Source organism: Vombatus ursinus, unplaced genomic scaffold (assembly GCF_900497805.2).
Source record: "Vombatus ursinus unplaced genomic scaffold, bare-nosed wombat genome assembly UNPS02014810.1, whole genome shotgun sequence".
Classification (NCBI taxonomy): Eukaryota; Metazoa; Chordata; class Mammalia; order Diprotodontia; family Vombatidae; genus Vombatus; species Vombatus ursinus.
This window is the reverse complement of record NW_020954588.1, coordinates 17,682,450-17,696,262: the sequence shown is the minus strand read 5'-3', so window position 1 is coordinate 17,696,262 and position 13,813 is coordinate 17,682,450. Positions and strand designations below refer to the sequence as shown.

At 39.0% G+C, this 13,813-nt stretch overlaps 1 protein-coding gene across 8 annotated transcripts in view; it reads left to right on the top strand.

Annotated features, from left to right (window-relative positions):
- Positions 1 to 13,346, top strand: part of ATP11B (ATPase phospholipid transporting 11B (putative)) — a 144,019-nt gene extending 130,673 nt beyond the window's left edge. For 2 of the 8 annotated variants that reach the window (XM_027875865.1, XM_027875860.1), the window contains exons 29-30: positions 5,794 to 5,927; positions 8,526 to 8,831. In XM_027875865.1, the coding sequence (XP_027731666.1) occupies positions 5,794 to 5,927; positions 8,526 to 8,631 (240 nt within the window). In that variant the 3' untranslated portion in view covers positions 8,632 to 8,831. Of the gene's footprint in view, positions 1 to 892; positions 1,018 to 5,793; positions 5,928 to 8,392; positions 8,832 to 9,429 lie in introns of those variants that run through there. The other 6 variants (XM_027875861.1, XM_027875862.1, XM_027875863.1 and 3 more) reach the window with 6 other exon arrangements.
- The last annotated feature ends 467 nt before the right edge of the window (positions 13,347 to 13,813 follow it).

Sequence of the window (13,813 nt, the reverse complement as noted above, 5' to 3'; positions counted from 1 at the left end):
CTCTCTCTCTCTCTCTCTCTCTCTCTCTCTCTCTCTCTCTCTCTCTCTCTCTCTCTCTGTCTTTCTGTCTCTCTCTCTCTGTCTCTGTCTCATGTGAGACACTTATTAAATAAGCATTATTTTCACAAACAGTTTTCAGTTAGTGTTGCTTATGCCTACAAGAGGCAAGCCACAGAATAATGGTTTTGGTATGCTTTGTTGTTATTGTTGTTTGTTGTGTTTTTACTTTAAAAGCCCATCCCCCTAAATAGATAATTTTTTTTAAAAAGATACTGATATTTTTCATAATAAAGTATTTTTCTAGGAAACTTAATTTGTGTACAAGTATAAAGGAGATCAAAATAGAGAATTTCAGTACTCACTTTTCTTTTAAAAAGTGAATTATTTCAAGATAAAGGTTCTAGCAATTAGAGGTGGAGAACCAAATTTAGTTGTAAATGTTGGTGGTGGTACCATTGAACTCTTTCTTCTCTGGCCGCCATAAAAAGGGATGGAAAACCAGTTGCAACCATTTTAAAATTCATTTAGGCTAGGAAAAATCCTCTTCATTACAAAGGAGGGTAAGAGGAAAACATGAAAATACCTTAGGATTAGAACCCTTGTTTAGTAAAGACAACTTATCAATAGGAGAAACTAATGTTTCTCTATCAGTTGCTGTGTGTATTATAACATTTTTGTGTAGTTGTAAATCATAAATTTATTTTGTGTGATTTGTCTACACAGAAAAGCTTATCATCAGCCCTCCTTTGTGAAAGTAACTGTGCCCTGTTCTGTGATGATCATTAATGCATCTTATATTGTTTAAAAGCAGCCTGCTGCTATGATTTACCTGTATAATGGTGAAAGTGTTGCTCTCTGTAATATGAGACCTGTTGCTTTTCTGTCCTTCTAGATGGAAGAAGATAAGGGCTCAGTCAGCTCAGCATATGAATTTGCTGAAAGCAAGCACAGAGGGGAGGACAGTAGGCAACTGCTAGCTGATCCAGATAGCAGCAGAGCAGAGCTTGCATACACTAGGTAGTATCTCCTACCACTGGCCCTCACTGTGTAGTCAGTCGTGAACTCATCTGCTCATTACATGTCTTGGTTGAAACTCACATTTCATTTATAATCTCATCGTTCTTGTTAATTCATAATTCTGATTTAGGGTTTTGTGGTTTTTTTTTTAAGTAATATTCTTATTTCTCTATCTTATTTATATTTAAAAAAAAACAACTTGCAACACAGTGACTTCAAATTTAAGGGCAGAAAAATATCTTATGACCTGGATTTGTGGTATTCATGAAATGACACTTATTAGTTGTAGGTAATTTGTCAAATAATTTCTAATACTTTTGAAGTCTTTGTTTTCTCTTAGAATGGTAGCTGTAATACATTTTAACATTTTATTAGATAGAGGTTAACGGCTGCCTAAAGAACTTTTTCAAAAATGGCTTATAAGGTAAATTCTCATGAATGAATGCATGAGGGTCTGTGCATGGAACCAGGCAATTTTCTGATCACCAGTACTGTCAAAACTTGTCATCTAAATCTTTCATTTTTGAGGCAAATTTAATTGTATCTTGGTAAGGAGAAACAAAATTTGACTCTTTAAAAGTTCAGTAAGGTAATGAATGCCAAATCCACCCCATTGAATAAGCAAAACCAAACAAATCCTCAGCCTTATTGAATTGTAGGAAAGTATTGACTTGAATATGAGCAGAAATATCTTATGGAAGGGAAAGTTACTATTCTGACCAATTACAAATATATTTTCTTTATTTAATGTATATAATTGTGGTTATGATTAATCTTTAAAATATTATAGACTCTTAAGATAAGCCCTGTTAAAGAATGAAATGATTTATGAGAAAATTAATTGAAGACAAGTTTCATAGCCATAATTTAACTCGCATCCATACTTTGTGTAAGCTGACTCCTCTTAGTGCCTTTGTTACTCTTCAGGGTGCCTCCTTGAAACCAGGCCCCTTAAAAGTCAGATCACACAAAATGGGACTTGTTGTTTTATCTTCTATTTATGTCCTTTGTAATTGTTAAGCCTTAGAATTCTTGTTATACGATTATTTTTATAGATGACTTATCTTGTGTTGATCTAGGTTAATGTGAATGTTAGTTTATATTCCAAGCATTCATATACACTAGCCAATTGGACTAAGGTTGCAGAGGATTGCAGTAGCCACTGGAAAGAGGCTGGCCTCAATATGAGTGATACTGTGATCAGTCCACAAAGCCGAGAGTTCTCACATAGCTGTTTATGTAGTTGACTGCTTGCAAAATTGTGGCCCTCTTCATGAAATCTCCGAGAAGCCTGAGCACTGCCCTTTATTGGAACTGTGCATTTAAAACCATGGCCTCTGAGTACGCCTGTTAAATCACTGTAGCCTTAGTATGAGTTGTCTTCAAGAGAGGGTGAAGACTTGGCTTTCTCATCTCTCGTTATGATTGCGAGGAAGGCAGCAGGATACATTCAGGTAGACCTGGAGTAAGCAAGTGGGTTACTCACCTGTGCCACAGACCAGGCATATGGATGTCTGACTGTCATCTCTGAATCCTTGGTATAGTGTTTGTCCTTCTATAATATTCTCATCTGTTTATTTTACTTGTATATTTTTGCTACTTATATATATATATTTCCACCCCTAGCGCACATTAAGAAAAAAAAGTCAAGGAAGTCAAGTTTGTGGCATCATTTCTGCTTTCTTATTTTTTCTTCTCACAACTTCTGCTGCCAGCAAAAAGCCCCTGGTAGGGGGACTTGCTTTAGTTTTCTTTTGTTTTTGTCAAAGCAAGACACAAGAGTCAGCAGCTGTAAAACCATCTCAGCTCTTATCTCTGGTGTGCTAGCATTTTCTCCATCTGTGATGGTCTATCTTATCCTTTCCAAATGACATGAGACTTTAGATATCCAACTTTCATAGACCCCTCTGATGCGTGTGCACCCAGGCCCCAAACCCAACTCTCTTCATGGACCTTCGTGGCCTCACAATCACCAAAGATGAAACAGACTCCCTTCTGACCAAGGGCATCTGTTAACTACATGAAGTAGCAAATTTATAAGCACATGATTAAAATAAGAATGGCACTGAATACATACAGTTCTTTTAAGAGCCAGAAGTTCAAGAGGTCAGGTCATCTTCTCTGGGCTCTGGCAACAGCAGCATCATGGCAGGGCTGCTTAGGCTGCATTTATGCCTCTTACTGCTGTTAAACATGGGAGGTATTTTAAAATGTCCTCTTGTGAAATCATCCTGCCGAGAAATCTGACCTAAGAAGATGGGACGAGCTTCCAGCTCCCGTCTCAAAACTGAGAATTCTCCTCAAACTCAGAACTACAGGATGAGGTTATGTGTGGTGTGAGTGTCTCAGTGGTTTTTGAGTCCATGGGGGTGAGTTGCTGGGGCGGGGAGGCAGGTATCCGGGGGAACATTTTCTTACAAGCAAAGAACTTTAATAATTTAATCTTTAGGCCTATCTGTGAATGTGTGTAGCCTTTCTTCAATACCCATTCTAGATTGAGCATTGTGGCTGATACAGAAATGTAAGTTATGGGCAGGGGACAAAGATGTTGGAAAAAAAATATCAGAAGAGGGCAGGGCTGTATACTAAGGATGAATTGAGTGACAGAGACAGCAAGAGCTTTGGCAGTTCAGAAGAGGGAGAAGTGACCAGGCTGGAGTACATGGGCAGGGAGCCTTCACAGGGTCCATGGACCTGAAGCTGGTGGGGGGAAATACCACAAGCAAAGGCAGAAAAGCATCCGAACCATGAGGAGGGCAGACCAGCAGGGCTTTGTCTATGGATGCATTTTGAGGGCACTGGCAGCATTTTTACTCCCTTATCAAAAACAGCTGAACTAGTTCAAATCCAGCCTCAGACACTTAACACTTACTAGCTGTGTGACCCTGGGTAAGTCACTTAACCCTGATTGCCTCACCAAAAAGCAAAAAACAAAACAAAAAAAATGGCTGAACTTAAGTTTCTAGTTAGCAAAAGTAATTAGTTAAGATGAGAAGTTGCCAGTTGGCACGTGTCCATCCCAAGTGGCCACATCATGCTAATCCCTTCCCCCCCTTTCCAGTCAACCTGGGTCTCTCCATCCAATTATTTTAGTTCCCAAGAGCAGCAGTTTTCCAAGGTTTCTCAAACCCCTTCCCCCCATTCCCAAACTGAATGTCTTTACAAGTTGGATTAAGTATTTGGGCCCCAGGAGCCCAGAGAGTTGGCTGTAAGGGAGTGTGAGGGAGGCTGGTGCCAGGAGGCCTCCCGTGCCAGCCTGAAGAGCGGTATGTTGTTCTTCAGTCTTTAAAATTGTGATGAGAAGGGGTGTTATGATTAGGGAAGGCATGTAATGAAAACATTGTTCTAGGAAGATTAATCTGGCATCAGGGTGTAAGATAGTAATCTATCTTATAAGCAGAGACTTACAGGCAGAGCAGAGAGCTTACTTAGGAGGCTGTGACTGTTGTCCTGAGATCTTCAAACCTGGTGCGGATCGCTAACTGCCTGGATTAGGTTTGGGAGTTTTCCAGGATCTAGGAGTTGCTGTTGTGTCTCGGCAGTGAGAGCAGCAAAGAGCAAAGGACTGGGGATGGATCCATGATGCCAGCATGAAACTCTAGATAAGTCAAAAGGGGAAGGGGCACAAGAGAAGATCCATGCATCAGGAAGTGCCTTGTGGCTCTCCATTGGACTCAGAGTCCTCTAGGTGTATTGCCTGCCAATCCCACAGATTCCCAGCACTAAATCTTGACTTTTTGATTCTTTTCCTATGGGTGCCATCTGCAGTCCCCAACTTTTTAGACATTTGCAACATCATAATGTTTTAAAAACCATTTTCTCCCCTCCCTCTCTACATATATTTTTCCCTTTTTTCTCCCTTTAATTTCAAAAGAATTTAATTGTATGCCTGTACAGATATAATTATACCATATATCTATGAGCATACAACTACTTTCTTTTGATTAAAGTGAATTTAAATTTTTTTTTTAAATTTCTGAGAATGACACTTTCTTAAGGTCATCCATTGAACCGTCCTTAGTGAAACAAGAATTGGGATTCCCTCAGTGAGCCTAACCCAGTGATGATTGTTGAAAGTATCCCTCTATAATATTACCATAAGCCAATAAAAGTCTTGAATGTTACTAATTTAATAGAACTCTGTTGGTTTAGTTCTTAACAGGTAACTCCAATTTTAATTCCATTTATCATGTGATTAATTAAAAAAAGGTTAGTCATGTCCAGAACACAGGTGGTATTTCATGCTAGAATGAAACTCTTCCCCAAGTGATTGAGAGTAGTTTAATCACCTAGTTAAAGGTGTTATTACACTTATTTTCTAGGTACTGAATAAAATTCTTTAAATGACCTTTGGATTAACTCCACAGGTCCATCAGTCAGGCAGTTCTTTGAAGTGGTTCAGATTCTGCATTGTCAAGTATGATCACGTAAAACTTAGTCTCTTTTGTTAACTTGATTTTGTTCAGAATCCCAAGTGTCTTTCACCTGAAATACGGCAGCAGTTAGGAAATGATTGTTTTGTATCAGGGTAGCCAGTTCATAGAAATAGCTTGGCAAAATTACATACCTCCTAATTGTACTTTGTTTCATATCTCATTCATAACAACATACTTAGACTACCATGTAAATCTTTTAATAATTATCTCATTAAATAAAAAACTTTCCTATTATATTTTCCTTTTTAAAGTACACTTGTGGTTGTCATGATGTAGGAAAGCATTTGACAACCAAGATAAGGAATGTTAACCTTCTTTTTCTTTCTATTTCAACTTGTAGCTTACTGAAACAAATCCCGGGGTCAAGTGCTTGGACTCCATATGCTGTTTCTCAGAGGGGCAAGCAGCATGTGCATCTTTTGGAAGGATGCTGGACCGAGTGATGGGGAGCTGTAGCCCAGCCCAGGTTAACAGGTGTGAAATGTCTCATGGTAGCCTTTGCTGCAGAGGAGTCTCCTATAAACCGGGACGAGCTGCAACGCTAGCTCTCCAGTGACCACTCTGGGCCACGCGGGCCCACGGCAGCAGCCAGTGCTGGCTAGGGCGGGGGGCCAGAGGCCGCCACGAGGGCTTCTTTTGCTCTAAAAGGAGGAGAACATAACTTTGGAAAGACTTCTACATATTGAACTTTCTTTTACAGTTTTTCTAGTATATTGTGTAGATATAATAGTCTCTCGATTTGTACGTCTCTCTTTTTCATTTGCATCTGCTGTAATCTTTTGTTCCCTGGTTTTAGCTTTTTGGCTTGACAAAATAGTAATCTAATTTGTCAAATCAGAAAGCCTCACTTTTCTATGCTTAATGTATCTTTTTAGGTGTGTTATTGGGGACTGGACCTTGAATTATTCTTTTATAATACAAAAGGCAGTATTTCTTTTCCCTACCCCAATTTCCTTCTGAAGTTGTGTAACATTTAAATTTGTTTTTCAAATTTGGCACCTCTAACTCATTTTTCTAAGTTTAAAAATCTGTATTAGAACTCTCAAGGTGCTTGTGCCATCACTAAACTATTAAAATACCTGATAATTTCTTAAATTATAGAGTGCTTACTTGTGGGGAAATATTCAACAAAATAAGGCCTTTTAAAAAGCATGTTTGAGTGAAATGAATTAAAACATGTTTTTGGTAGTCTTTTTTTTTAATTCATATATTTCACTAAAAGTCACATCTTTTGATTGGGGGAATTGAAATAACCTTTTGTATACTGTGGTTCTCTTTATGTGAATGATGTCATGATTCCCTTGAGACTACTAGATGAATCTGTTTAACATTCAGGCTGATTTTCTGTCCTGAAGAACAATGAGTGTGACATCATTTACACCTCATGAGGTCTGGTTGACTTTGCCTAACACGCTTTGATCAGTTCGGACTTGGCCTTTGTAGACGTTGCTTTGGGATGCAGTACAAGTGCTTTGGGTTAACACCATGTCTGTGCTTCCCATCACCGTATTCTCGCCTGCTTATCAAATGTGATTGATCATATTTTCATAGTGCTAGGATGTAATGATGCCAATGGGAATTTCACACCCTCCACAGGATGTTCCTGTGAGCAGTGCAACCCACGTGTGGAGGCTTTCCCATGGCATACTCTAGGAGAGTTGAGAATGCCTCTGAGGACGGTAGTGGCGCCATGCCCCTGGTGTGAAGGATTGAATCAGTGTGATTTTACTGCCCCACAATGTGGACCTCATAGCCAGCATTATAAGGGAACCTCTTGTTGACATTTTCCCCTAAGTTTTGGCTCCTCAGAAAACAGATAGTATGAAAATACATGTTTTTAGTAAACTTTGAAATCTGGAACAAATATTGAGCCAAAAATGAACATTTCTAGTGTTTGCATTGTATGTATTTCCACTTTTCTTGATGTCCTTTCTAACACATAAGCGGTTTTTCATGGATATAGAAAAAGGAACCTTTAAATAATTACTTTTTATGTTGCTTTGTACATTTTATACCTGGATAAGTGATTGATACTGCTTCAGGGCAAATGTTGGCTTTGGTTGTGAACAGTCTCCTAAGGGAAGGTGGTCCCATCCTGACTTTACTCTTAGGCAATTAGAATCTTATTGCAGGCCCTTTTTTTCCTCTGTGGAGCATCTTGTTCTACATTTTCCTAGATCTAGGATCTAGTATGGAGTAATTAAAATAATATTTGACAGAATATTGAAGCACTTTCCCAATTTTGTCCAGTTTCTCAGGTTACTTGTAAATTACTGCTGCCATAGACCCCTTTCCTTATCCTTCCCTGCTGGAGCCAAAACTTGCTGAATAATTTTAAAACCTTAAGAGATCTGTTGGAACTCTGGATTTTGATGAGCAGGTCAAGATAACAATATGCAAACCTTTCTGGTGCTATTCAAAGGGCTGTGTGGAGATTACTATTGGCCAGCTTACAGGATACTTACATCATCCTCAGTTTAGTTGAACTGTTTAATTTGAACAATTAGAGTAAAAACAGTGATAGCTAGAATGTAGACTTGGCCTTTCTATCTGATTCCAGATTCCTCTGTTCAGTATTGTTACTTCCTGTGGAACTTGGCGGTCAGGAGGCGGGGTGGGGTGGGAAGCCTTTGTTTCTTGAGTGTTTTTAGGAGGACAGGGAACATGCAGGTACACGAGGCCCTTTGATTTCCCAGATCCACTTTGGATCAGAGTGAATCTTTACCACTATAACCTAGAGATTCTTTTGGCACTTGATTCAGTCTCTGGTCCTCCAAGGAATATGCCTAGTCAAAGTGCAGCTTCACCATGTCCTGGTGCTGTGGAGATGATTGCCACTCACTTCTTGGAGTTGCCAGCCATGACAAGCAGTTGATAAAACTGTCTTAGTGTTTGTCTTCATATTTTGTCAAAGTGTGTCCTATCTGTCTGTTTTTCAGGTTTTCATAGAGGATAAATGTAATAAAGACAAAAGTTACAGAATATTTTGATCCTCACCTGTAGTGAATGCTAAATGCTATTCTACATAAAGGAAGAAACAGCTTTCATTTCCATTGTGTGTTCTCATCGTAGGAGGGAATTTCAGAAGCCACATGCTCCAAGCCCCTCATCTGAGCCTGGAAGATTTCCTGTCCTGTTTTGTGTCGGTCTGTCCAAAGATTGCAGGGTAGAGTCTTAGACATTTGTCTGCATCACTGAGAAGTCACACAGCCATGTGTCTCAGAGGCAGGACTAGAACACAGGTCTCTCTGCCTCAAAACTTGGCCCTCTACCCACTGTGTCACTTTGTCTTCATTTGCCTTAGAAGTTGTTTTAAAAGTAAAAAGAAAAAAAGAAGTTGTTTGTCTTGGATTTTTTTTTCTTTTTGGTGAGGCAATCGAGGTTAAGTGACTTGCCCAGGGTCACATAGCTAGTAAAAGTGTCAGGTGTCTGAGGTCATATTTGAACTCGGGTCCTCCTGACCCCAAGGCCGGAGCTCTATCCACTGCGCCACCTAGCTGCCCCGATGGATTTTATTAAAAAGTTTAAATTGTGCATCTGCTGGTAGCCACAAATACTCCAACCTGCTCTTTAGGGCTAGATCCTTTTGATGAAAAGGAAGTAAATAGCTGTGTTTTTAGAACTGCATTAACTTCCAGGCAGCTAGAGAACCATGTGTAAGTCACCTTTTATCCTGGGATACGTGGTGAGGCCAGCGGCCTGAAGCAGGAGAAGAGGACCTGGGCTCACTCCTGGCATCCTCCAGCTCCACTTACTGACAAGAGCCCCTGCCGGTTCCCCCTGAGGTTCTCCTTCTCTGATCTCCGTCCCGATTCCTTGTTCCAGTAGGCCTTTGCAGGGCAGGATGAAAACTTTGAGAATGAGCCAAAATTCAGTTTGCTTGCAACATAAACTTAGGCTTTAATCGTTTGTTTTTTGTTTTTTTCCAAAACTGAGGTTCCCAGTCAGCCAAACTTGTCTCTTATTGTTACTGTAGATCATGGAGCCCATCGGACCCCTTCTGTACCAACGACAGGAGCATCCTGACCCTCTCCACAATGGACTCATCTGCTTGTTAAAGGAACAGTAGCATTGGGGCAGCCATGTCAGTCTTTTCCCAAAAGTTCAGTGGGATTCTTCGGTTAGTGACCATTAGTTCAGCCAGACTTCTTCCTGAAACAGTGGAATAGGGCACACTTACTCAAGTTCAAGAGTAAAGAAAAAATCCTTTTGAGAAGTAAATTCCTTCCACTTATGGTTTTTCCTTATTCCAACCCCAAACAAATTAACCCCTGTACATAAATTGGAAATAGCTTCATCCTCGTTTAAGTTACTGCCTCACAGGTTAATGGAAGGGCATTTAGCTTTGCTACCAAGGTGGAAAAGGGAGAGAGAGCTCCTGTTTACATGTTAAAATATCCAGTAATTAGCTAGGGCCCACTGCTGTTTAAAGCTGCTTCTGTAAATTGTGCTGAAAAGTTTGCCTTAAAAACTCTATTTTTTTATTCTATATTTTTTATTCTATTGAAGCTTCTTGTGGCTGAAGGTTTAGCTGCATTTGAGTAAAGGTCCCCCCTCTCCTCCCCATGACCCATGTTATGGCTTTATTGATATTTTTGTAAAGTTCATGGGACAGGGTTTTTAAGGAAAGAAAACCAATCCATTCTTTGCTTGCCTCTGTGCAGATAGTACATATGTACCCACACAACCTCTTATAAACTGGTAGCAACAGAACCAGGAAAGTTCATGTCTGAGTTATAAACTCTAAGACGAGAGAGGTAGAATTCTTGTTCCAGTGAAAACAAAAACCAGACCTATGTTTTTAATTTCATTTTTAACCGTTTACTAGGGAACTTTTATGACAGAATATGAAGAAAAGTTCCATTTCATTAGCATAGGCATTATTTTATAACTTTATCATTGATGTATTTTTTGCATGTTTTAATCCAGTTAATGTATTTCAATTTGGTCTTGCTGTATTTTAAGAACTTAAGCCCTTTCTCTACCCTTCATTAATCTAAAAACTATTGATCCTCCATTTTGTGACAATGTTGTACATACAGATGTATGAAATAAAAGAACGCAAATAAGTTTGGACAGTATTATAAATACTTTTAGGTACTTTTCATGACATAGACTCAAGTATTGTGGGCAAGGGCATCTCCCCTTGAGTGTGGCTGGGCTTCCAGAGGAGAGGCTAGCCGTGGCCAGCTTGAGTTTGTCCTCACCGTTTACGTGAGCCGGCCCTCCAGCATCAAGCCTGTCCTCGGGGCTTATGTCCATCCCTCTGGGAAAACTCCTTCACAAGGGCCACTTTCTTGACTCCACTCTGCTGCCACCAGATTCAACAAGCTGCATGAAGAAACGAAATCCGGCCATTGTTTTTTAAATAAACATTCAGTCTTGGCTTTGTTTCCCCCACAAATGAAATAGTACATGAGATATTGCAATAGACATTAAATGAACTCTGTTGCCTGATGAGAATGCTAGATTTTTTCTGGATCAAAGGTAGCAACTGGAAGTTAAAGGCAGAGTTAATTGGGTTTTTGTGACTCTGGTTAACTCAATCCTCAAGTGATTTTTAGTCCAAATGTTCAAGGTTGTAATTGGTTTTAATCAATTTGATTGATTGTAGCTTAATTTCTTTGAAATGAATTCATATTTTCAAGATGTGAAAGTGTTGTCTTATGAAGATTAGGGAAAAACTCAACCTTAAGTATGTAAGTCACCCCTCCATATATGACTTAGCCCAGTAATGAGCCTGTCCAAAAATCTAACTTCAGAATCTCAATTCCTTTCCCACATTTGAACCAATAAGCAGTTTCATTTATGTGAGGCTACAAAGATTTGGAGGTGTAAGGAGTACAAACAAGAATTTTATGACCTGGTGAAATTTTGTGTTTCAGTAGTAAGAATATTGCATTCTGAATTTTACCTTAACTTTTAAAAATTTTCCTATCAAATCTCCAGGTGTACTAGATGTCTTTTAGAAGAGGAATATTATTCTGAAAATGGGGTTGTAGGAAGGATAGAAAATACAAACAGAAATTTGAGCCCCTCATTTCCCAAAGGAGGTGAGGCACACTTAAGTAAGGTAGAGTTTGCTTTTTTATCCAGTAAAATCTGACCTAACAAAAGGACATGCAGGAGATTGACTGCATTTGCCTTGGAGGGGAAGGCTGCCACTCTGAGACAGTAGGAGTCTCTGCCTCTGTAGCTGGGCCACCAGCCGTCAGAAAGGGCTCCCTGCAGTGATGTCCTGAATTGATTGGATGTTTATAGTTGAAATGAAAAAATAGGATTTTATGGATTCACTTTTTGAAAGCTAAGTGAAGTGAAGCAAATCTTGGTATCAACCAGTGGGCCATTTGTTACTTTGTAAAATAACATTAAGATCTTTTTGTTGTTGTTTCATGTGTTTTTTAAAAAGCCTACCCATATACTAAAGCTAGATTAAATTGAAAATAAAAAGTTTTAAAATTTAGGATAATGTAGTATGATAGTCTACTGAGCATGAAATGACGTGACTCATCTTTAGAAAGTCTGTTTTCTACTGCCAAAATTTCTATTACAGAACTTAACAGGACCAGGATAATTCATGGAAGTATTTCCATTAGCTCTATCTATATTGTGTACTTTTTTGAAAATAGGGTATAACCAATAACCCAAGTGTTTCTGCCAACAAAATAAAATACAGTGTCCATTTCTAACTTCATCTTTTTACTTAGAATTAGCTTTACAGTGATGGCCTTCCCATCAGCTAGTGAACAAGTCAGTTTGCTGCAGTTTATGAAGGAATCCCAGCAACTGCTGTTAGGTGCAAAATATGGCCTCAGCTCTGATGGGGGCAGGGTGGGAAATGAAATTTGGGCCAAAAAAAGCAGATAGCCTCCCCAGAGTTTCCCTTCTGAAAATGAAGAGGTTAAGACTCGATGCCCTCAAATTGATGAGCTTCCCTAGAGGGCTCTCACTCTTGTGAGAGGCTTGTACCCAAGCCTCTGGAGCTCACCAGGGCACATTACTGTGTGTTATGTAGGAAGGCTAAGCTCAAACTCACTTGCCACAGCTACAGTGACCCCATACCCTACCATGAACACAGCGGAGCTCGTGCTGTTTCTGGCACATAAACCTGTTGGATTTGCTAAAATAAGCAGAGAATATAGTCAAAGTAACCAAGCATTGCTACAAAAGAATTTTACAAGTTCCTTCCTCTTTGCAGAGATGGGGGATACCATTTAAAATGTCACACACACTGTTCAAGACCATTAATGTGCTGGTAGTTTGGGTTTTACTAAATTTTTTTTTTTAATGTTAGGAAAAGTTCCCTAAGTTGGAGAGGGATATATTGGGAACTAAGTGATAGAAAGACAAGATAATTGATTTAAAAAAATAATAAAAGCTTCAATTTAAGCTGGAGATGCTTTTCCCTAAAGCTTATGATACTTGTTAATGAATATTCAAGCAGCCAAGGAGAAAGTGAGTGAGGATCAGTTTCCCAAATAAGGCATCCATGAAAGAGACACCAAAGAGATTTGAACCATGTTTAATTTTGGTCCCATGTGTACATATTTTATTTACATCTTGAAATGAGATGACCCTCTATTTTCTTAAGAAAAAAAAATAGCAGAGTATGGTTTTATTTTGAGAAAACTTGAAGGATAATCCTATAAAAATGATATCTAAATGACATGTTTATTATAACGAATGTTTGCTTTTAAGGGGCATTAGCAGCTGGACGTTGTAGCAATATGTAGTTCAAATGTTGGACCTCAGACACTGTGGTTATGTAATGAAATCCTTTTTAAAATTTTCTGTACATTGTCAGTTAATGCAATTTGCTTATTGTACAGCTGTCAGTAAATGTTTTTTAGAAGTTTGCCAGATTATATTTATTGAATAAAACTTTCCCATTTAGCTAAAATGTTTCTCTTCATTTTCTGAATAGTTTAAATATTAGATAACATCTATGAGATCTATAATCCTAGACAACACTAAAATTTACAAAGGATCTTACACATTTTTTTTTTCCCTGGGGGGGAGGGGAGCTGTCTTTTATCGTGCCCGTAAACAGACAAGGACAGGAAAGCCGAAGGCTAGTCAGCCTGAGGCAGGGTTCAAAGGCCAGTCTTCCTGACTCAAGCTCCCTCACTTTATCTGCCGAACCAGTGGTTAAAATCAAATAGAATGGATCTTGTGCTAGCCCTGTGTCAACTTAGAAAACCACAAAGTAAAGTTTATGTTTTATTCCGTTAAACATTTCCTAATTAGATTTTAATCTGGTTCAGGCTGCAGTGGGAAGTTTTGTGGGTGACATCTAGCAAGAATCCTGCGCTCTTGACTGAGTTTACAATAATAACATCCAGGATTTGAATTCAGATCTT